Source organism: Phallusia mammillata, chromosome 1, assembly GCF_965637545.1.
Source record: "Phallusia mammillata chromosome 1, kaPhaMamm4.hap1.1, whole genome shotgun sequence".
In the NCBI taxonomy this organism is placed as follows: Eukaryota; Metazoa; Chordata; class Ascidiacea; order Phlebobranchia; family Ascidiidae; genus Phallusia; species Phallusia mammillata.
Genome location: NC_137252.1, coordinates 15,345,631 through 15,368,594, shown reverse-complemented (window position 1 = coordinate 15,368,594; position 22,964 = coordinate 15,345,631). Strand labels below are relative to the sequence as shown.

Below are 22,964 nucleotides of genomic sequence, written 5' to 3'. Positions count from 1 at the left end.
CGGCAAGATAGCTATCTTTCGTCGCAAGTTACCCGGTGCATTATGGGAAATTCATAACTAAATGTATGGAGATGTCCCACAATGCACCGGGTAACTTGCGACGCTATCTTGCCGCAGCTATCTTGCAAGTTTTTTTTTTGTTTTCAAAACGGCGCCCCATACTCCTGGGACTTCTTAGTTAATTGATTACAACAAACATTAAAACCGTGATAAGATTGCGTGGAGATTTTACTTGGTTGAAAAAAAAAGACTGTATAATAATCAAAACCGACACGGTGTATGTCAAGCGTTTTGTATGTCGACGTAAGATCCTATCCTATCGAATTCCGTGATATACCGAACGCAATCGCGTATAAAATTTACCTTACCACATTGATGACCTACCTTATCACTAGAGCTTGTTTTTTGGAAATGCCAATGACCACAAATAGGCTTTATTGACAATCGTGAGTTAATGCATGATTGTAGGAAGCCTACTGCTCAGACCGTTTTGTATGCTAGCGAAACTTGAAAACTGACAGTTCTGTTTTCAAGCTAAAAAACATAAATGCCTTGCATCAAAGTTGTGTAGCCTATTCTCTATATAATCCTAAACATTACATACCAACATCACAAATGATGACATCTACAGAACCACTGGTAGGCTACAAAGCCTCTGTACTAGCTACACCTCCGACCATTATCATCTTAAGAGTCAACACGGAGATTCAGATATGCGGCACATGTGCTAGGCATGCCAAATTCACGGGCTCGAAAACTCGCTATGAGCTGAAGGAAAACGATTAAGAGGAAGGCCAAAGTTTACCTGGAAGAAGACTTTCCACAAAGACACCGAAATGAGACGGCCAAACCAGAATGATATACAGAACATCGAAAGATAGGAAAAAGTGGAACAATCTTGCTGCCTAATGCGTATAAGACCAAGGGAAACTATATTAAAATACTGTATATTACCTCTATGTTTTGTACCGTTTACCATATTGTTGCAGCTTGGTAATCATTTTTACATGTGATGTCATAATCTTCTGTTATTCTATGTGTAGCGTCGCACCTTCAGTGCAGCGCCTGGACAAGCTACCAGTGCGAGCAACAGAATTTTATTTCGACCAAGATGAATGACGCGCGCAATAAACGCGGTTTTCTGCAAACATAACAACACTAGTAAAAGTCAGAACGAGGAACAACGACAAAACGCATTTACAGGAGAGAAACAAAATAACGTACCAAACTTTGATCGGTCCAGGCATAAGACTTCCCAGTTGGAAATCACAGATTACGGTTTTGACACTGTAAATATCGTAAGTCGTAATCAGTAAAACACATAAAAACACACCAAGATACAGGCCACTACATTAAAACATACCGGCGTACAGCAATGCAACCGAGTCACTTCGTCGCACAGATCGATGCAGGCCGAATCTTGCCCACAGTAAATTAATCGGGTCACAATAATCCAATGCTCAGCGCAAAGTTCACAGGTTCAGTTCACTTAGGTACAACTTTTGCACATTTACAATATACTTTCTGTTTCAAACAGAATCAGAAATACGTTACTTAGCTATCACAACTCACTTTCATGCGTTCAGCACATCACAGACACTAATAAACTAATAACCATGCGGTCTCGCACCACAATGGATTTTACGTCACAAAGTCATTGTTGTGACAATAGCAATGCCAGGACGATCTCCCTGGCACCCGTACATAACAGTTTGCGCCGCTAGAGGCAAGAAATCTTACATCCTCCCCCACCAAAATGGGAAACGCTACAGTTAATGCGTTTACAATTTTTTACAACAATTAAAAGATTTGCGCCTCATTAGGCTCCGACGCGCTCGAAATAAACGTTCATGACAGTCCAAATTTTCTACATCCTTGGCTCTGTTTCTTCTTCGTCGCCCCCAGTCTCGGCAGGAACGATAACGCACAGCTTTGCAACAGGTCTCTTCAGAACTCCGCTGGAAGTCTTTACTTCAACGCTTCGGACAATTCCGTTTTTGTCGTGGAATATGTTAAGAACTCGGCCCATAGGCCAGCGCCCCCTCGGGGTCGAATCGTCTACCAACAGCACAATGTCGTTAACGGCAAAATTCTTCTTACGTTCATGCCACTTCTGTCTGGCGATGACCGTCCGAGGGTATTCTTGCATCCAACGACGCCAGAACTCGTCAGCAAGGTACTGAACAGCACGAAACCGGCGTCTCGCGTAGCAGTCGGTCTTCGAAGTATTCACTGGCGGCAAACCGACCGTTGGCTTTAGCTTCAGCAAATGGTTAGGAGTAAGTGGTAATTCCTCTCCTACTTCTAATTGAACTTGAGTCAGGGGCCTCGAGTTCACAATATCTTCAACCTCAAGGAATAAAGTGTGTAGCAAATCGTCGTCGAGTGGTTTGTCTGGAAGCAGCGTCATCAATATGCGGCGGACAGATCTGACCATCCTTTCCCAAGCACCTCCAAAATGACTGGCACTAGGAGGATTAAAGTGCCAAGTTACCGCCTTTTGTCTTAAGTAGTTGTGTATTTGCTGTTGGTTCCATTCATCGACGGACTCTCGGAGAACTCGTTCCGCTCCGACAAAGTTTGTCCCGTTATCTGAATACATGTGCTTGATTGGTCCGCGACGTGCAATGAAGCGTCGCATAGCGTTAATGAAAGCATCTGTCGAAAGGTCGGGGGAAACTTCCAGGTGGATGGCGCGACTGGTCATACACGTAAAAAGGCACCCATAGCGTTTCACTTCACTTCGGCGTATCTTAATTGTGAAAGGTCCAAAGTAGTCCACCCCAGTGTGGGTGAAAGGGGCCTCATTTAATTGTAGTCTGGCCGACGGCAGATCGGCCATTTGCTGCGATCCTGGGTTGGCATCACGTCGTCGGCAAAGTTGACATTTTCGCAAGGCACGACGGATTGCAACTCGCGCGTTAACAACCCAGTAGCGCTGACATAACAGGTTCATTGTATGGTTGACACCTGAGTGTCCCGCTTTCTTGCTGTGGTAGTGTTCAATTAGCAGATCGGTAAGGTGAGATTGGTGTGGGATAATGGCGGGATGTTTAGCCTCGTAATCCAGGCAACAGTTTTCCAGTCTTCCTCCTACTCGCAACACGCCGTCTACCATGATGGGATTTAGCTTGTAGATCTGAGACGTCTTATTTTGGTGCGAGGGAAGGTCTCCTTTAGTCCAATTTGGGAATTCTTGCCGCTGGTTGTATTGTACGAGTGCCTTTTCAGCGTCCTGTAGCTCAATTACGGTGATTGGCGAGCGAGAAAGCGTAGCGGTTTCCCCTTTAGTCTTTTTGTGAAGATATCCTCGGACGCGCAAGAGCCATCCAGTGGCGATTTTAAGACGGTAGAGCGACGAAAAGTGGTTGATCAGCTTATCGGTCGGTGAGCAGTCGCTGATTGAAAGAAACACGTTAGTTGCTTCTTTTAAATCAAAGCTGCTGTAGATTCCCCCCGGTACTTCGGGTTTAGCAAATCCCTTGGGCCACTGATCCGGGGGAAATCGCAGGAAGTCTGGCCCGTTTTGCCATAATTTCGACCCAACGAAGGCGTCGGCCGCCATGCCGCGTGAGGCTTGGTCTGCTGGGTTCGAAGCGGTAGGGACGTGTCTCCAATCATGTACGCACGTAAATTTCTCAATCTGCGAAAGCCTGTTTCGAGAAAATACCGGAAAGTTTTTGCTGTCTGCAAAGAGACTGTGAAGAACAATAGTAGAATCACTCCAAAAAACACAAGGGCAGTTTTCCATACACAGCTCCTTCTTGACTGTCCTGGAAAGCTTGACAGCATCCAGCGCCGCCTCCAACTCCAAACGAGGGATCGTGTGCTTTCCAGAACCTGACAAGAGCGACCTTCCCATTACAAAACTGCAGTGTGCACTGCCGTCTTCCATCGTTGTCCGTAGGTAGCACACACATCCTCTTGCAACTGTAGAGGCATCAGCAAAGAAATGCAATTGTTGGCCTGTTATCTCGTTCGTTGTTTTAGGCCTAAAACATCGGGGAATCCGGACAGCGCGCAAACGTTCCAAGCTGCCGCACCATTTTCTCCATTTTGTCAAGTCAGCTCCACCAACTTCCTCGTCCCAGTCCAACTTCTTCTGGCACAGATTGCGGTACATCAATCGGGCCTCCAGAACGACAGGTGCCACGAATCCCAGGGGGTCAAAAAGGGAATTAGTTACCGAGAGCATACCTCGTCGGGTCAGCGGTTTAGCGGGCAGGTCGACGCTAAATTGAAACTCATCTTCATTCACGTCCCAGTTTATTCCCAACACACGTTGCTGCACGCAATCCCCTAAAGAAACGTTTTGGCATGCCTTGCCTCTTTCTTGGACTGGAACGGATTCCATGACTGCGTCGCTGGTGGAAACCCACTTCGTCAATTTGAATCCACCCAAGGCGAGCAAGCCTTTTAAGTCTTTCACTAACTTAACGGCGCTTGAGTCGCAAGGGGCTGTCGCGAGGCAATCGTCGACATAGAAGTTGTATCTCACAGCATCAGCAACTCTGGGGTCGAAGAACTTTCCGTGCTCCCTTGCAGTTTCACGTAAACAAAACGTAGCGCAGCTGGGGGAAGAGCGGGCACCGAACAAATGTACATTCATCCTGTGCGGAGTAGCCACCTTTGACATGTCTCCTCCTGGCCACCATAAGAACCTTAAAGCGTCGCGATCACGGGGAGCGACCGACACCTGGTGGAACATGGCCTCTATGTCCGCGACAACTGCAACGCGATCCTTTCGGAACCTCGCCAAAACGCCAACAAGGTTGTTTACCAAGTCGGGTCCCTTCATTAGCTTGTCGTTAATTGATTGACCCGAGCACTTCGCGGCACAGTCGAAAACGATTCTGACCTTTTCAGGTTTCTTTGGGTTGACGACTGGGTGGTGTGGGAGGTACCATACTCTATTCTTCGTACCAACTTGGTCTTCAGGAATTCGTTCTGCATAACCCTTTTCTAACAGGGTGGCCATATTCTCGATGTACTTATCGCGCATCGCAGAATTCCGCAACAGACGCTTCTTTAGGCCTTCCAAGCGCCCACTGGCCATTGGCAAGCTGTCTGGGAGAACCTCACTGTCATTCTTCCACGGAAGTGGCAGCTGATAATGCCCGTTGACGCGTTCTACCAGTCGCGTCATCATATCGTAGGCGACTACATCCTCCCTCGAGTATTTCATCCCAAAATTAGAAACCTCCTCGTGACTGCGCAGCCATTGCATCAGAGATTCAACATCGCCGATATCGTCTTCTAGCGATGGGAACGAGCTTCCTTCATCGTTAATAAGTACGTTTCCTAAACAGTCAGCTTCAACATCTGAGGAAAACGCCGTCAAGTAGAAGCTGGATTCTTCCTCCACATACGCTTGTGTCTCCAGAGAAGGGCCCTTCAATAGCCATCCCAGTGGCGTCCTAACCGCATCTGGGATTTCGCGTGGATTGGGCGCAAAGCGGCTCTCCAGGCACCTGTGTGCGATCGCATTATCGTTCCCAATCAGCAATGTTACAGCGCCACCCTCTATTTGTGGCAAGTCGACACCGCGCAAATATTCGTACTTTTCCAGCCTTTTAGCTTCTGGTACCCGGCTAGGGTTGGCGGGGATCCTATCAACCAATACAACATCAGGGAGTTTCAGCTCTTGTCCCCCCTTTAGCGGTGAAATAAATAGTGACACAGAAGTAGTATCAACGGCTACAGGCTGATCCGTGGTTAATGTGTTTAGCTTAAAGTGCACGCCATTCGCAGTTGTTTTAGCACCCAATTTCTCTGCCAACTGACGTTCGCAAAATGTCATATTAGAACCTGAGTCAATCAAGGCGTATGTATTCACCAGCTTGTGTCCACATCGTACTTGAACAGGAAGTATATCCAGGTAAGCGGACGGTCTCCGTGCCAAACCATTTTCTCTGTTGATGACGGAATTCATGCAGTCATTGTGAAATTCGCCCACATTGCCGTTTCTCTCTTCCTCGGAATCTGTGGGTTTGCTTATCCACTTCGGGTTGTGAAGTAAAGTGTGATGATAGGCACTGTCGCAACCTTCCTCGTCGCAGTTAGTCTCAGCTTTACAATCGCGTACCGAATGCCCAGGAGACAAACATTTGTAACACAGCCCTTTGATTCTTGCAAACTTTCTTCGCTCCTCGTACGATTTACGTTTAAATTGTGTACACTCGTCGATTCGATGAGGCCTTTTGCAAAGTGTGCACAGACGTGAGAAATCAGCTGCGGCGGCACTCTCCGGAGCTGATACGTTTACGTTATACGCAAATACTTTCTGTCTTCTGGGTGCAGCCGTGTCAGCCTTTTCCACAGGAGAAGAAAACAAGCACTTTCCAAAAACCGAATTAGCTTCTCGGCTTTGCTCTATGACAAACTTTGCGAAGTCAGCAAATCTCGCCACATTATTTGTTCTATCCTGAACACGCAACGATTCAGAGACCCATTTTTCCCGCATCTTAAGTGGCAGTTTGTAAGCAATCGAGGAAATGAATCCCACCGAGTCTACAATGGACGTACCAACCATTTTTTCCAGGGAAGCACAGCAATTTCGGAGCAGTACGGCCAGTTTCTCGAGACCGACTGGGTCATTTGAAGTTAGTCTCGGGACATCGTGTAGCAAATTCTCGCAGCGCCGAGCTATTATATGGGGCTGCCCGTACCTTTCGTATAATTCGCGTCGAGCCATTTCGTAACCCTCTCGAGGGCTTTCACACGCAGAATGATGCTTCATATGTTCGTATACACGCTCTTCGCAATGTTGCAACAAATAAATTAGCTTCAGGTCGAACGATTCAACCATATCCGCAATATGCAGTTGGTAACGGTTGATAAAGCTCCAATAGTCCATGGGGTCACCTTTAAACTTTTCTACAATCGGTTTCGGGAGAAAACGTTCACCAACCTCCAGGTATCGGTTGTGGCTAGCACGGGGCGCTCGAGTTTCGAGTGGTTTGGGGGGCGCCTGATAGGAATCAAATTTAAGTTGTGTCGGCTCATGTGCGCGGCATTGATAAGGCGGAATTGCTTCTTCTTTAACGTATTTCTGGACGAAAGTGTCGCGTTCGGTATATCGCTGGTCTTGCGCATAATTCTTACAAAGTGCTGTCGGTTGCGCTTTGTAGTCAATGTAGGTATGCACAGGGCTGTCCAGTGGGCTACTCGGCAAAGGCACTGTTGTCGAGCCAGAAAATCCAGGATGTTGCTTACCACAAATGGATTCAGCTACAGACGCATCCTCCCAAGCTCTAGCTTCAGTTTCAGCAAGTTCCAACTTTCGTTGCGACTCTCGGTCTGCTAACTCTCGCTCAAGTTCTGCCTCGCGGTCCGCAAACTCGGCCAAATCTTGCTTTGCTTTTGCCTCGCGGTCGGCCAAATCTTGCTTTGCTTTTGCCTCGCGGTCGGCCAAATCTTGCTTTGCTTTTGCCTCGTGGTCGGCCAAATCTTGCTTTGCTTTTGCCTCGCGGTCCGCCAGTTCCTGTTTTAATTTCCTTCTAGCCGCCTCCTCTTGCTTGCGTTCCTCGTCCTGTCGCCGGGTCACTTGGGCAATCCGAAGTTTAACTTGACTTTCTTTCAACCTCAAGCTACGCATGGAGCTGGTCGTAGAGCCTATACTCTTTTGATCGTCTACGATAAAGGGACTGTCCACTAATGGCGGTAGAGATGCATTGGAAACTGGAGTTTTTTGCCGCACATCACACAGCCATTGTTCCATACGCTCGTCGAACTCGATCTTGTCTCGAATATAATCCATCTTTCTTGTGCGGCTACCTGGGACAATGTCCCCGTCGGACATTGTTTCGCACAGTGACATTACTCTTTGAAAGTCCTTTTCGACTTCGGGAAGGAATTGTTCAACGACAGGCGCGTCGGTAGGTTTAAGTAACAGACTTTCAGCTCTGACATATTTAGCCATGAGACTTCTGTGAGCGGCAACAATAACTTCATCATCCGGATCCATTGTTGGTTAAGACACGTTGATCAGTTTGAAAACGATGTAGCGTCGCACCTTCAGTGCAGCGCCTGGACAAGCTACCAGTGCGAGCAACAGAATTTTATTTCGACCAAGATGAAAGACGCGCGCAATAAACGCGGTTTTCTGCAAACATAACAACACTAGTAAAAGTCAGAACGAGGAACAACGACAAAACGCATTTACAGGAGAGAAACAAAATAACGTACCAAACTTTGATCGGTCCAGGCATAAGACTTCCCAGTTGGAAATCACAGATTACGGTTTTGACACTGTAAATATCGTAAGTCGTAATCAGTAAAACACATAAAAACACACCAAGATACAGGCCACTACATTAAAACATACCGGCGTACAGCAATGCAACCGAGTCACTTCGTCGCACAGATCGATGCAGGCCGAATCTTGCCCACAGTAAATTAATCGGGTCACAATAATCCAATGCTCAGCGCAAAGTTCACAGGTTCAGTTCACTTAGGTACAACTTTTGCACATTTACAATATACTTTCTGTTTCAAACAGAATCAGAAATACGTTACTTAGCTATCACAACTCACTTTCATGCGTTCAGCACATCACAGACACTAATAAACTAATAACCATGCGGTCTCGCACCACAATGGATTTTACGTCACAAAGTCATTGTTGTGACAATAGCAATGCCAGGACGATCTCCCTGGCACCCGTACATAACAGTTTGCGCCGCTAGAGGCAAGAAATCTTACACTATGGTTTAACACTTTAACTCGATGGATTGCCTGTTATATTCTACTTTACGCACATTTTAATGTTAACATTTTAAAATTCTGGCATATGGATTGTCAAGAAGGTTTTCTGGCATATGGATTGAAGTGTTTTCTGACCTGTGCAAAGCAGTTGGTGAGTAATATTGATTTAGTAAACATATTGGTGTTGGTGTTTATCAATGGTCCCCAACCGACTTTTAAAATTAGAGAGAGGAATTTACTACCTGTGCTTTGAAAATAGACACGTTATGCTTTTGGAATATTACCTGTGAAGTTAATATAGACCCAAATTTGAATAGTAAGCTACTCGTATGGTTCAGCAAAACTTGTAGTATATTAGGGAGGAAGGTAAATGTTTTGAATTGTTAAGTGATGACTTCATCGAAAAAGATTGGGAACCAGTGGTGAGATATGACAAGAAAATGCGAACGAGTTTAGAATGAGAAGAGACGGGCGTGGAATCCTAACGCTTACAAGACGCGTGAAAAGGATTCTACAAATGGCAGTTAAGTGTTGCTCATGATATGTATATGTATGAGTATGAAGCTTTCGGTTATAAAAAAATGTCGTACCAAATAGAATTTTAGTCCATCATACTATTGACATTGAGGCAAGAGGACGAACAGTTGTCAGGAGTTGTTTGGTTTACCACAACCAAAAACACATCTCTGATTTCTTGCATTTAGTAACTTTTTATTTTTCGTACCTTATAATTAATTTTGCTCCTTACTTCCAGCACAAACAATAGAAGAGGCAAACGTTACATCCAGGATAAAAACAAACATATATACTACGTTTATAGTCTCAACAACGATTCGTGATCTTATAAAATAATTCCACAATTTGAACATTGACCTCATCCTATTTTCACTTTAATTCTCATTCATATCAATACATTTATAAATTTCTACAAATAAGATTAACTTTTTATCGGACACAAAGCTAATTCATATTAAGCAACTGGCCACAGCCATCTGTTATGTCCCACTTTCGTAATAAAAACGGTTGTAAGGTCAACTGATTTACGACCTTATTTAAAAATGCAAACTGGGATGAAACTTTCATTGTGAAAGAACTGCGAGAGGCCATTTATTGTATACGTGTACATACAAACGATGTAATTAATCCAGTTGTAGTGCCATGATTATGGTGCTTAGATTTTGTTTAAGCACGTTCGAAACAAAATTGTGCTGAGTCGTGTTACAAACGAGTTTATTTTAACACATGTTCTAAAAAACAAACGTGTGTTCCAATACTGTCCCATCGCCTGAAAATTATTCACTTGGCTACAAAAATTACAACGACATATGGTGTTTTATCAAAGAGACTACCAATCGTTGTGGTTGTAATTCCCATTCAGTAAGCATGTGTCCGTCATCTGTGATATCATCGTGCAAAAGTCGATTAAGAACAGCCACGCACGCAACAGCACCTACGCAAAATGAAATAGATTTATTGCAAGTCGGTACATTTTCAAAGTTGTGTCGAAATACTAGCTTACATTTGACATGTACTCTATTGCAAAGAGCCGCGAAACACGTTGATTCCATTTCGATATTTTTGATTCCGAATTGGTCATGAGCTTTTTTTAAGAACGCCATTTTTTCCTCATTGGTAAAATTACACAGCGCCCCGTCCAATCGACCTTGTTCTGTTGGTGCAAAAACAAAAGCCATTGTTTGGTATAGTTAACTAGCGGCGGTGTTTTTCACATTATAATTTTAAAAAAGAAAAAAATGCAGAAGTATTGATTGTGAATATATCAACGCTTTTTATACCCTTAGGATATAGTTTAAACATGGCTTTGGAAATGCTAATGTGTTGTCACTACAAAATGGAATTCATTTTTCTACAATACTTCTTTTCCAAAGGCACCTTATTACCTTTTTTTGTGCATTAAGCGCTTTAATTTTTTAAGTCCACTCGGTTACTTATTACAAAGGTTGTCATTGTAGTTATGTAGTTTCGTGCTGTTAAATCAGCATTCCATTTATAAATTTTACCTTCAAAAAAGTCGTTGGTACCAAGTGTATTGCCACTGATGGCCTTGATACCAAGTTTCTCGGCGTGGGCCAGAAGCTCGCTTGACAAGCCTGGATCTGTATGACTGTCGTATCGAGTTTCCTTCCCACAAGAAACCTATCATTTCGGACGATGGAGTAAACAATAAAGTTGCATTGGGTTGTAAATAAAATTACACCAAGCAAACTTCATGGGGTCCACTTAGCTTCGGTAAAGTTGGTGCTGTTAGATGCCTGTCCAGCATTAAGTATGTACAGGTTCCAAGAACTGAGGTTTTAGCAACAACAAATTTTACCTGCTTGAAACAATCTTCGAGCATTCCGTTGTACGATTGCTTCGTCACTACCACTGTTCCCGCTTCAAGTCCTATAGTTATAACACATTAGCTGATTACTCTGAATGTGGGAGGTTTACCAAACATGTAGCAAACGTACCGAGTCCTCCACAGGTTCCTAATCTTATAAACTTGACGTTTTTGCATTCGGCGAAGTGGATCAACTTGAACAGCTAGGATAAAAAAAGCAAGTGTTGCTAATGTTTTTTCGTTAGGAATTGCTAAAATTATCGCCACAAAGCCTCTATTTTCAACACCATGCAGCAGCCAAAGGCATCAAATCCATGAAATCTGTTGTGATGTTGGTTGGAGGTTTTGTTCCATACGTTATGGTTGTAACCGTTATAAGTAAGTTACATGGTCATCATACGTGCAATGTGTTAAAAAGCACACATTGGAAAGACCATTTTCTGCTTGGTACACACGCCAGGCCGCTTAACCTAGTTAACCGACACCCAACTACTTTAACCGGAAACCATTTGCTAGTCGTTAATCGACTATTTCAGGTAAGTTTACAACAACATTTTTACCTCATGAAGAACTACTGACAAAGAAGCCATTCCAATGCCATGACTTGCAGAAATTATTGGACCAACTTTGAACATGGAATATCGCCCACCAGAGGAGGAAATGTTTTGTAACCTGTGTACTGAATAACAGGATCGCGTAACATATCTATTGGGGAATTGCTTTTTCAATTCTTGTCCAAGCCTGGAAGTTTTATTTCAAATTTTACCGCGTTTACCAAAACTAGTAACTTAGGTAGCCGCTGTATTAAAATTACATGGATTTTATATTGGAGTTGTACCGTGGTGGTGACAATTTTCCGCTTCACTGCCTTCCGATTCAAGTTCGGAGTTTTTCGGTTTTCCGAGCTGGTCGTACAGTAGTTCTGCAAAGCTCCTCATTCTTTCTTTTTTTCCACCCATGCAAACAAACTAAAGACAGAATTAAAGCTAGGATGCAAAGTTTCAGGTACAGTTGACTGCTGTTTTTATGAGGAGTTTTCAGGGCTAATTAAGAATATATTCGCACAGAAAGTGCCCAGGCGAATTGGAGATGGTTACAGACGATTGCACACATAAATATTTTATTATATCCAATGATGACTTTTTTTGGTTGAAAGCTATAAATGCATTTAATAAGGCAAAACGTATATTTCTAAAACATTCTTATAGCTTCACTTTATTCAAACAAGTTGACAAACGCAAGCGATGGCCTGATAAAGCTGTTTTATAGGCCTGTGTTTGTAATGGCCGCGGTCGCTTACTTTTACGTCACTAAATCGTTCCTTGAGGTTGTCGGTTGTCGAAATACCAATGTGGTACATATGGTCCTTCATTGTGAGGTATGGATTCTCGAGCTTGAAAGTGTCTGTTGCTTTACTCGTAGACATATTCCCTGTTAAACTAGCCAACTACTGAAATTGGGCGTGTCTCCACGAAGTAAAGTAGCCTAAACTAGTCTATTGGCATGTACTTCTGCTGTTTAATAGAAGGAAGTTGTTGTTCATAAGCCTATAGACATTTCGCCGCCTAGCTGTAAGAGTTCAAAATGTTTGTTGCAGTATATATAGTCTTTCCTGATTTTGCACACTCTTAAATTTCTACGAAGCTTGTAACAGCTGATCTTAGTTTTTATGAATACTACACAAGTATCAGTAGCCTTTCCCACCGCTTATTACCCTGGTATTATCCCGAGGAAGTTAGTTGTCTACGTGCAGTAAAACACTACCAGCAGTCCAGCATCTCGCGGAAAACGACGCTTGTTTACACACAGGTTTAAGCACCGCTGAGAAGAAATTTTGGACGCAATTTGTCACGGTTGGCCAAGCACAACTTAAACACTGTATTAGAGGTGTTTTTGTTGATTGTGCTGCTTTAATAAACTTTTCTGGACATAAACTGTACCCAAACACTTACAACAAGCTTTCCCTCGTGTGAACAAGTATTATTAACCAAATTACGTGCGCGAAAGTACTTACAACTAAAAAAGATTTGCTGGATAGCTGTAGCTGACCGAAACTTACGCAAGAAGTGCAGTCATAACGACTGGTGGTAAACAAAATATGAAGATAGCATCTATCTTTCGTAATATATAGGTTTTGACTTGTTTTTATTTCATTTTATTTGGAATTGTAGTTTTCATTTTATTCTCTGTTCAAGTAGGCAAAAACAACACAGCACGCAACAATTACATTTACCTAAGCATAATTAGCAAACCGATAAACTTTCAACAGACACTGATAAGTTGGAAGCGTAAAATTTTACAGTGGCTACGCTGAAAAGAAATTGCTCTTGTCAACAACTAACAACTACGTTTAATGTACTCCGCCACCAGTTGTTGCGGATAAAACTCCCATTCCTCCAGCAGACTTTTGTCAGCGGTGACATCATCTCGTTCAAGTCTGTTTACAACCGTAGTGCAAACAATAGCACCTGTAATATTAAACAAACTTTTTTTATTCATTTGAGAATGACACAAGTTGATGTCGAAACGTCATGCTTTATACAAATACATTGGCTTGTTTGTTTCTGGTAAAATCTTTAAAACCGTGAATTGTGTACCCTTTACACCACTTCATGCGGTTTTGAAATTTTTCCACCATCGTTCTCAAAACGATTGATTCAAACACACTGCGGAGTTAAGTTACAAAACTTTGTAAAACAGGACCAAGTTAAATCATTTTGCAAAGAATGGGTATGTGATGTTGTTAAAAGTTCAACTAACATTTCAAATTGGCTCTTGCACACAGTCCGGAGAAGCAACAACTTTCCATTTCAAAATTTCGGATTCCGAATTCGTCGTGAGCTCTCTTGAGGAAATCCGACTTTTCCTGACGTGAGAACTCGCAAAAAGCTCCGTCAAGTCGTGCTTGCTCTAAAAAGAAATTAAGTCAAATTTCATGTTGAATTGCAAAGTTTATAACAATGGGTTGAAGCATACCTTCAAAAAAATCGTTTGTCCCCATAGTATTTCCCGCAATTGCTTCAATCTTAAAGTCTTTAGCGCATTTTAGCAAGTCTTCTGCCAGCTGTGGGTTTGTGTCTGCGGGATATCGAATCTCTTTGCCGCAAATAACCTACAAACGCCAGTAATCGGCATGAGACAAGTAGCTTGCCCACGTAAATACAACGCGCTTGTAGACTTTACCTGTCTGTAGCAGTTTTCGAGTAAGCCGTTGTAAGCTTGTTTCGTGATTATCACCGTTCCAGGTTTCATTCCTGTTCAAAAAACAATAGTTTTAATACGAACATAAGAATGTTAATTAATTAAAGCTAATTTAAAACCTTCTATTAATCTTATTTAATTTATATTTATTGCAAAACATATATTATATATTACGCTTATTTTTGCACACTGCACCTAAACCGCCTGACGTTCCAATTCTAAAAAAGCTGACGTCAGTGCAACCTGCGTGATGAATTAACTTTAGCATCTGTAGAAAAAATAAAATGTATGTTTTTAGAATTTCTGTCAAAAATTCCATAAAACCGAAATGCGGAAAGTTAACTATGGCTTTGTTGTAAAGTGAATGGTGTTTTTGAGCCTAAACAAATAATGGAACTAAAGCGAATGATTAGGAGACGCTGATTCACCCCAAACGCTAAAAAAACAAAAACGAATTATTAACCTCATTTAGTACAACAGATAGTGAGGGGTTTCCAATGCCGTGGTTGACGATGACCACAGGTCCAACCTTGTAAAAGCAGTAACGTCCGCCAGATTGCGAAATGTTTTTCAGACGGTGACCTAAATTACGGAAATATGTGTGATTTTTTAATGATGTGTTTATATATTTGCCTTACCCGGTGTTGGTTGCTCAGTCAATTCCGAGTTTTCCGGCTTTCCCAACGTGTCGTACAGTAACTCAGCAAATTTTTGCATTCTCCTTTCCTTGCCTCCCATGCAAACATACTTTAAAAACACAAATCGAGTTCAGACCCCAAGGGGTGATCTTATGCAGCACTTTCCATGAATGGGTTTGGTCGCTGCCCAATAGTGGGCAACAAACAACACCCCACACCATTTTAAAAAGTCACTGTGCAGATAACGCAGTACAAAGGAACAAATACACAGTTTTATCGATGTATTTTTTTGAATTTAAAGCTAATCAATTATCACAGTAGAAGTGTAAAAAACCATCTACACAACTACATTTAGGTCGCAAAATGAGTCAATTGTTACAAATTTAAAGCCCAATTGTTATCACAACTGTTTCTGAAGCAAATTGTGATGTCACAAACATCAGGTCTAACGCAGCAAGAATTGTGTGCTGTGTGCTAGAAGTGTGCTAACAAAATCTCTTACTAAACAAGGCCGTAAGGTTCTCTTATAGTTGTTGGTCCGCCACAAAAAAATTGTCACTAAAATCGTTTATTTAAAATGTTGTTGAAAAGCTAAGTTAAACCTGTTAAAACCTTCATCACAGCGCATTTAGGGCGAAACAATCAAATACCTTGACATCTCCGAATCTCTGTGGAAGATTGTCTGAAGTTGAGAGAGCGATGTGGTACAGGTGATCCTCGTCTGTTAAGTTCGGGTTAGAAAGGCAAAACTTCTCCGCCATTGTAAAATAACTCAATAATTTTGAAGCCTAGTCTATATGTTCTGCAAACAGTGACAATTTGGGATACAGCCTTTTATTTAGCTTTGCTACAAACAACAGTACACCATAAAATCATCCCGGAGATTACACCGGAGATTGCGTCATAAGCACGCGTCGGTTTCACAACACTATACGCAAACTAACAGTCATTAAACATGACTAATGATTTCGAACATAAATGGGACCTAGCAAATGTCACATACGTACGTTGCAAACCTTTTGATCAGTGGAGTGGAAAGCCGCCTATTCAGTTTATCACGTTTCCAAATCACCTATCGGTTGATACAAAGTTAAAAAACACTTTCACAATGACGCGGAACCGTCATTGGCACACATTAAGAACGTTTTAATTTGTTTGTCTTGAAACAGTCATCATTGTAGTGGTAAGGAGACAGTAAATACCTTCACCAGCTGGAAAAAGACTTCCCACATCACCAATGTTTAAAAACAATAATAAAACAGCTTGCGGCGTCGTTTGCAGAAACAGTACGACAGCATTAAAAGTTTGTTAGGTCCAATAAATTAATTTAGGCCGCGTCGTTTTTATTTCATTTTAGGGAACAAGCAGGGTAGACAACATATGACATATTTGCCTTTTGTTGAGCGGATGAGGAAGCGCGAAAATATTTTTTCAGGATTTGAGTCACCAAATTTAGTTTTGGTCACGAAATATGTGGAAATGTTTTGCACATTTTGAAAGAAATTGTTTACATTTCAGTTAACGAAATAGTTGCATCCTCAGTTAACCCCATTTGTTTCTTACATTATTAACGAACGACTGGTCAGTGGTGTCGGTATTGCGTAAATTTACTTGGAAATTGACGGATTCGGTATAGGCAAATGTAAACAAGCTAGCATCACACCGGTTATATCATTCTCAAAACTACCTTATACTGCCCAACAGCAGTTGCAATTTAAACCGACGGAAATCACAAGTACAAAAAATTATTTCACTAGTGAATCACCATTTTTCTATTAGTAATGCAGCTGTTTTAATAAAGGAATAACTGTTTCTTACATGCAGCTGTATCCACACTACCTATGTTTTGGTCGAGTACTTCCATATTAAGCTGAATGTCTTCTTAACAAATGGTAATGTTGCGTTATTAAAGAATGTACTTTTGTACACCTTTGAAAGTACGTCCTTTCGATTGTGCAATAAACACTACAAAACTGGAACCGAGTAGTTCTACACAATCACAATCTATTACGAAGTGGTTGTGATTTGTAAGCGGAAAGGTTCCAAGCAGAATCCGCCACTTTAACAAAAGAAACAATAAACGCAATACCTTAACCTCCGGTATTAAGTTCAACAAAACAATTCATGTCATATGTAAACGTTACACAGTGTAACAAGAAAGTCACTATCGAAATAGCAATGTGGGAACAAAGAAACGAGAGCTAGGTTTCTTCTCAGCGAAACTCCGGTTCCCTTTAGTACTTTTGTTTATGGCCATATACACTGCGACGTGTTGTAGGCTACTGAACTTCATTTACCATGATAACATAGCTTAATAGTGCAAGGATGTCCATCAAACTGTGACCCACGGCTGCATTTTACTTGTATTTAGCGCCGCCGTATTCAGGCTTGTAACATGAATGGAAGTAAATGAAGCTAATTTGTCACAAGAATGTTGGGCTTTTTAAAATAAAATAAACGCTACCTGACGAAACACAACCTTCAACAAGGTAACAGGTAGTGATCGCAAGGAAAAGGTGAAGCAAAGCCTAGCTGCGATTTTATCAAGGACCCTTGGGTCTTACGAATACATCAGTGTTGTGATAGAGGACATTTCTAATGAAGCTGCTTTATGCTTAGATTATTATTCTTGGTCGCTTGTTGGCAGTTGTAAAACCAAAAAGATAATTGGTCACATAACGATGCTGTGTCCGTTTTCATATTAAATTTTGATTGGGGGAAAATCCGGTCGTCATTATTTGATAAAAGTTAGGGGAACACCTCTGCAATTAGGTGACATTGAACAGCTAACATGTCTTGCGATAAAATGCATGCCAAGGTTAGAACGTACGTGTGATAGCATAATAGCACCACAACCCCTCTAGGCGAAGAAGAGTATCTTCACAACGTGGACAAACAGTGAACACTTTGTTTGACGAAGCTGACAAATTTTGTACCTTTGATAACTGGAACATTTATAAATCCAACACATGAGAACCGGGATAACTACGTTTTTTTGCAGTTGTAAATCTTGTTTAAACGTGCTCTTTTTGTTCAGACTTCTGGTCGGGTTGCTACAATTCTGTCGTTATGTTTCTTGCTGATCAAACTATACTGTTTGTCCTGTACACCTTGTTTTGTGTGTTTTGCGTATTTCAAAAATCCGTTTCTGTAATAGTCGACAATTAAACCTTCCAAACACGTTTGAACCAATGGTTTTTAAGGTTGACGGCAAAATTAATATGTGGTAAATCGTTTTGAAAAGTCGTACACCTATGTTATTTTGTGTTTTATTTTATCACGGTGATTTATAGTATTTTTTGCACCAAACTTGGGTTTAACATAACTTGGATACATTTTCGAACACAAAATAGCATCGGTCAAATTTCTTTGAAATAACTTCGTAAAGCACAACAACCATGAAGGGTTGTACCACGACACTCGCTATTCTAGGTGTCTTCAGCAACTTTCTTTTATAAATTCGACCAGAAGACGCTGTGGTTCCAATTCCCATTGCACTAGTTGCTCGACGTCAGTCGTAACGTCATCATGCTCAAGTCTGTTGACTAAAGCCACACAAACGATTCCACCTGTAACACGTGAGGGGGTCATAAGTGGTCGTTGACATTGTCAAATATCTCCAATGTATGTTTGTCCTTTAATATTACTCACTTCATATGTTTGAATTTGAGAAAGACACAAGTTGATGTCGAAAGTTATGTTTCACACTAATATACTGGATTGTTTGTTTCTGGTTAGGATTATTAAAACCGTGAATTGCGGTCATAACTCCCTCGCTTTGTATGTTTCACTTACACTTGACGTTGGCTCGATGACAGAGGGCTGAAAAACAGGGACTTTCCATTTCCATGTTCTTAACTCCATACACGTCGTGAGCTCGTTTTAAAAACTCATCTTTTTCTTGAGCTGTATAGCTACACAGAGCTCCATCCAAGCGAGCTTGTTCTATTAATTAATTTACAAATAAAACCTCAATTACTTGTCTCACAGGAAAATCATTCGCTACATTAACTGAATTACGACCAAAAACTAGAATGTTTGACAGTTATCATTAAATGCGGTACGTGATGAAAGCTGAGATGAATACGTAAAATATGAGCTGTTCACTCGCATTATCAAAAAGATCACAGTACGCCAGGCCCATTAAAGGCGTCATACCGAGCCTGCGTAGCTCAGTTGGTAGAGCGCGAGTCCCGGAAAGACTCCTGTCGTGGGTTCGAATCCCACCGCAGGCTAGATTTTTCTAGCCTACGCCTTGCCATATGGGGGTGAATGCTTGGTGACCGGCTGATTCGGTATGACGCCTTTAATGGGCCTGGCGTACTGTGATTTATATATGAGTGTGCCGTGATCGCTGGTCTGCATCGACGCTTCAGGGCTGATCCCAGTTATGAATTTATGTTCATCTTAACTGATACTGGTCAATCTGGCGATCCCCTACTACGAAGCTGACATGTGCAGCATACGAGGCAGGCAGCGGTGCTTGTGATTCGACTTTCGGCGGATTCTCCACTGAGCCTGCGTAGCTCAGTTGGTAGAGCGCGAGTCCCGGAAAGACTCCTGTCGTGGGTTCGAATCCCACCGCAGGCTAGATTTTTCTAGCCTACGCCTTGCCATATGGTGGTGAATGCTTGGTAACCGGCTGATTCGGTATGACGCCTTTAATGGGCCTGGCGTACTGTGATTTACATATGAGTGTGCCGTGATCGCTGGTCTGCATCGACGCTCCAGGGCTGATCCCAGTAATGAATTTATGTTCATCTTAAATTATCAAAAAGACAAATAAACATGCTTGAAAAAAATGCTACACCACAATAAACCAGGAGACTTGCTAGATTTCCGATAAATGTATTTTTTAAGTCGCACCTTCGAAAAAGTCGTTTGATCCGATGGTATTTCCCTTCATAGCTTTAACGTTGGCCTTTTGTGCGCAATTGAGCAATCGATCTGCAATTTTTGGGTCTGTATTAGCGTCGTACCGGATCAGTTTGCCACAAGCAATCTGCGAAAATCCAAATGTCAGCATCACCGCACCCTTTATCTTACAAACAGCTGTTAAAATTGCTGTTTTGCAGAGGGCGAAGGGTTAACCAGGAAAAAAAGGGTATGTAAAATCGGGAAAAGAGGAAAAAAGAGAAGTAATAAAAAGAAACAGGCAGAGAAAGATGTTAATCACGATGGTTGTGATAGAGCCAACTAAACTTTGAACAAACTCTACGTACTTGATTATAGCAATTTTCCAGCAAGCCGTTGTAGGATTTTTCTGTTATAACAACCGTCCCAGGGTCCAGGCCTACAAAAATCGTAATAATAATAAAAAGATAATTTAACTTTTGTTAAAATGCATTTATAGCAGTGGAATAACGCTACCTACCTAAACCACCAGAAGTTCCAAGCCTTAAAAATATGACGTCACTGCATCCGGCGTAATGGGTTAGTTTGAGGATCTGCGCGAAGGTATTTCTTAGTGTTAGTTGTCTACAATCATCAGCCCCCCCCCTCCCAAATTATAACCCAGTTTATAAAAAGAATGCTTGTGAAAACGAAAAACCTTATGATTTCACCTTTTTTATTTTAACAGTCGAAAGCGCGCAAGAAACATTTACGCAAAACAAAAGGTGGTTAATTGCCCAGCATACCTCATGTAAAACCACGGATAGTGAAGCCATTCCTATTCCGTGACTGGCAGAAATAACCGGACCCACTTTGAACAAAGAATATCGCCCACCAGACGCTGAAATATCTTTTAGACGGAATCCTGTTTATTAAAACATTGAAATATAAGTTAGTAATCGTCATGCTGGAACTGTCTGCAGGCTTTGGACCTCAAAGGGTTTTTCAAAATCGTTTTCGGTTCGAACATATACTTCTGTCACAACCAGCACTAAAAATACCACAGATACAGCATTAAAAACACATAAAGCCTATTGCAATATTGGAGACTGTATGGCAGTTTAAATACTATATAACAAGCGATTTGGCATAATGAGATTAATTTTTATTCAACCTTTTTAAACCTGCCAGGCGGCATTCTTACCGTTCGACTGTAATTCTGTTTCCAATTCTGAGTTTTCTGGTTTTCCGAGTTGGTCATACAAAAGCTCAGCAAAGTTGCGCATTCGTTTTCCTTTTCCTCCCATGCACACGAACTGTAAAAAATGCCATTTTCAGTGTTTTTTTATGTAACACTTTTTATTTCATTCTTAAAGTACCCAAAAAGTAGTAGTAAAGTTAATTATATGGCGTACTTTTGGCTGTAAGTATGGAATGGTGCGGTGTCATGCATAGTTAGTTGCCAAGTCATTCCCACAAATTTAAATATTTACTCGTGTAGATGCATTTCTCCATATTATTTTATTCCATAACAATTTGCGCCCACCGCTAACCAATCTCAAAATTAAAATGACTAGAAATCAATCACCTGCACAAATGACTGTACACTTAAAGGTAGCGCCAAAATAAAGAAATAAGTATCAAAAAACATTTTTTCGTTACACTCCTATATACCCCGTTTTAGCAAAATTGAGCTTTATTGTTACTAGAAGATGCATGTTTTAAAGTTGTTACCATATTGGTTTATAAACCACTTGTAAAACAAGGGCTCTGCCTAAGTTAAAAAAGACTGGTTTGTACAGTCCTGAATGATATCCAAACAACCCAATACCTACTTAATTTGACTAAAATAATGCCGAAAGTTAAACACATCATCAATTGCTACGCTTCTAAAACGTTAATTAAATCACCTTGACATCGCCAAATCTTTGTGCAAGGTTGTCAGATGTAGTAAGAGCAATGTGGTAAAGATGATCCTCATCTGTAAGGTACGGGTTTGAGAGACGAAACTTCGACGCTTCAGACATGATTTGAATTCAATTTATTGATCACAAATCCTTTATTGTCCACAGTTCCTATAAAACCAAAAATAACTGATTGGTCTCAAACACAGCTCTCCTGGTAATGTGCAACGAGCTTCATTCAACTGGAAGCTTTTTCTAAGTCTGAGACAAGTATCAATTTTTTCAACAACTGGTTTAATCACTGCTGCAAGCTGTTCAAACTTCGAGTGCCTGCTTGTTTAGGAGAGTGTAAAAAACAACACCACTGCCAGCCATACATTCCTGTTGTTGGTGAGCAGAAGTCTGTCGTTACATTTTTGCTTGGATTGTCCGTTCGCGTAGTTTATTACTGAGCAAATTTGCAAAAGGCACATTCCTGCAATATTTGGTACAACTATAAATAGATTCTCAATATCCTGCAGTAACCCAAACTACAGGCCCCTTATAAATACATTGAAATTGAATTTTAAAGGATTGCGCTACGCGTGTTGTATCTCCATGATACAATCGTTAACTATATAAGGCTTGTCCGCAACAGTTAAAGTAGACTTGAACTACTCAATGTTGAAATGTATATTCTAAGATTTGATTTATGATCAGAGAGGAAATACTGACTGTTTGAATTTCTTTTGTATGTTGACTAGTGCAAACACCGGCTAGTGCACAATAAAGTTTCGACAAAACGTTTCTCGGTATTGCTAGAACCAAATTAAAGTTTCACAATATGCTGTGATCATTGTTTGCTGAACTGTAAACAAAACCGAAGATTTTTTTGTTTTGTAACGTTCACTCATAAAATCGAACCATTAGCGTGATTAATGAGCGATGGTTGTAGCGAAGTTCCAAAGTTTCTTTCTGTATTTCTTGCATACCTCACCTATATCTGTTGTTATTTTCTCGTGAAATTGTTTTCAAACATAGTTGGACTGCCGTGAAAAACGACGACCTTGTTTTTGTTCACCAAGTGTTACAGTTGTTGAAAAAACGTTGTTGCAGATAGAATTTAATTTACATGGTAAAATATTCTGCGGTTTAATCGGCTAACTCCTAATATGTAGGGGTTCTCCTCCTTGCCAGCATGTATTTTAAGAAGCATACGCAAACAAACACTAAAACTAAAAAAAAACTTCTGTTGTGGGTTTCTCGAATACAGACACTGTATAAAGAGCAAAGCTCAAATTGCCGACAACAATATTCCATAGGTCGACTTTTAAGAAACACGCCTGCTTTGTTTGTTTG

The 22,964-nt window shown here is 41.3% G+C and overlaps 3 protein-coding genes and 2 non-coding genes across 5 annotated transcripts; 2 read left to right on the top strand and 3 right to left on the bottom strand.

Annotated features, from left to right (window-relative positions):
• Window positions 1-1,081: 1,081 nt before the first annotated feature.
• LOC145217399 (uncharacterized) lies at window positions 1,082-8,719 on the bottom strand. The gene is made up of 2 exons (XM_080084670.1): window positions 1,225-8,719; window positions 1,082-1,141 (listed from the first exon to the last, which is right to left on the bottom strand). The coding sequence occupies exon 1, from the start codon at window positions 7,964-7,966 to the stop codon at window positions 1,868-1,870; it is 6,099 nt and encodes a 2,032-aa protein (XP_079940796.1). The 5' UTR covers window positions 7,967-8,719; the 3' UTR covers window positions 1,082-1,141; window positions 1,225-1,867.
• A 1,200-nt stretch (window positions 8,720-9,919) lies between these two features.
• Window positions 9,920-12,814, bottom strand: LOC145217412 (uridine phosphorylase 1-like). The gene is made up of 8 exons (XM_080084677.1): window positions 12,351-12,814; window positions 11,889-12,018; window positions 11,611-11,729; window positions 11,181-11,253; window positions 11,042-11,112; window positions 10,728-10,863; window positions 10,226-10,375; window positions 9,920-10,156 (listed from the first exon to the last, which is right to left on the bottom strand). The coding sequence occupies exons 1-8, from the start codon at window positions 12,474-12,476 to the stop codon at window positions 10,020-10,022; spliced, it is 942 nt and encodes a 313-aa protein (XP_079940803.1). The 5' UTR covers window positions 12,477-12,814; the 3' UTR covers window positions 9,920-10,019.
• Window positions 12,815-13,208: 394 nt separating this feature from the next.
• On the bottom strand, window positions 13,209-21,878 carry LOC145237980 (uncharacterized). The gene is made up of 17 exons (XM_080101031.1): window positions 21,633-21,878; window positions 20,927-21,038; window positions 20,529-20,647; window positions 20,264-20,336; window positions 20,112-20,182; window positions 19,756-19,891; window positions 18,685-18,834; window positions 18,333-18,458; window positions 17,354-17,448; window positions 15,540-15,677; window positions 14,890-14,998; window positions 14,715-14,833; window positions 14,447-14,519; window positions 14,234-14,304; window positions 14,027-14,162; window positions 13,811-13,960; window positions 13,209-13,518 (listed from the first exon to the last, which is right to left on the bottom strand). The coding sequence occupies exons 1-17, from the start codon at window positions 21,747-21,749 to the stop codon at window positions 13,388-13,390; spliced, it is 1,926 nt and encodes a 641-aa protein (XP_079957157.1). The 5' UTR covers window positions 21,750-21,878; the 3' UTR covers window positions 13,209-13,387.
• Window positions 19,051-19,124, top strand: Trnas-gga (transfer RNA serine (anticodon GGA)). Its single transcript has one exon. It is a non-coding gene; the product is annotated as a tRNA-Ser (tRNA).
• On the top strand, window positions 19,406-19,479 carry Trnas-gga (transfer RNA serine (anticodon GGA)). The gene has a single exon. It is a non-coding gene; the product is annotated as a tRNA-Ser (tRNA).
• Window positions 21,879-22,964: the final 1,086 nt, after the last annotated feature.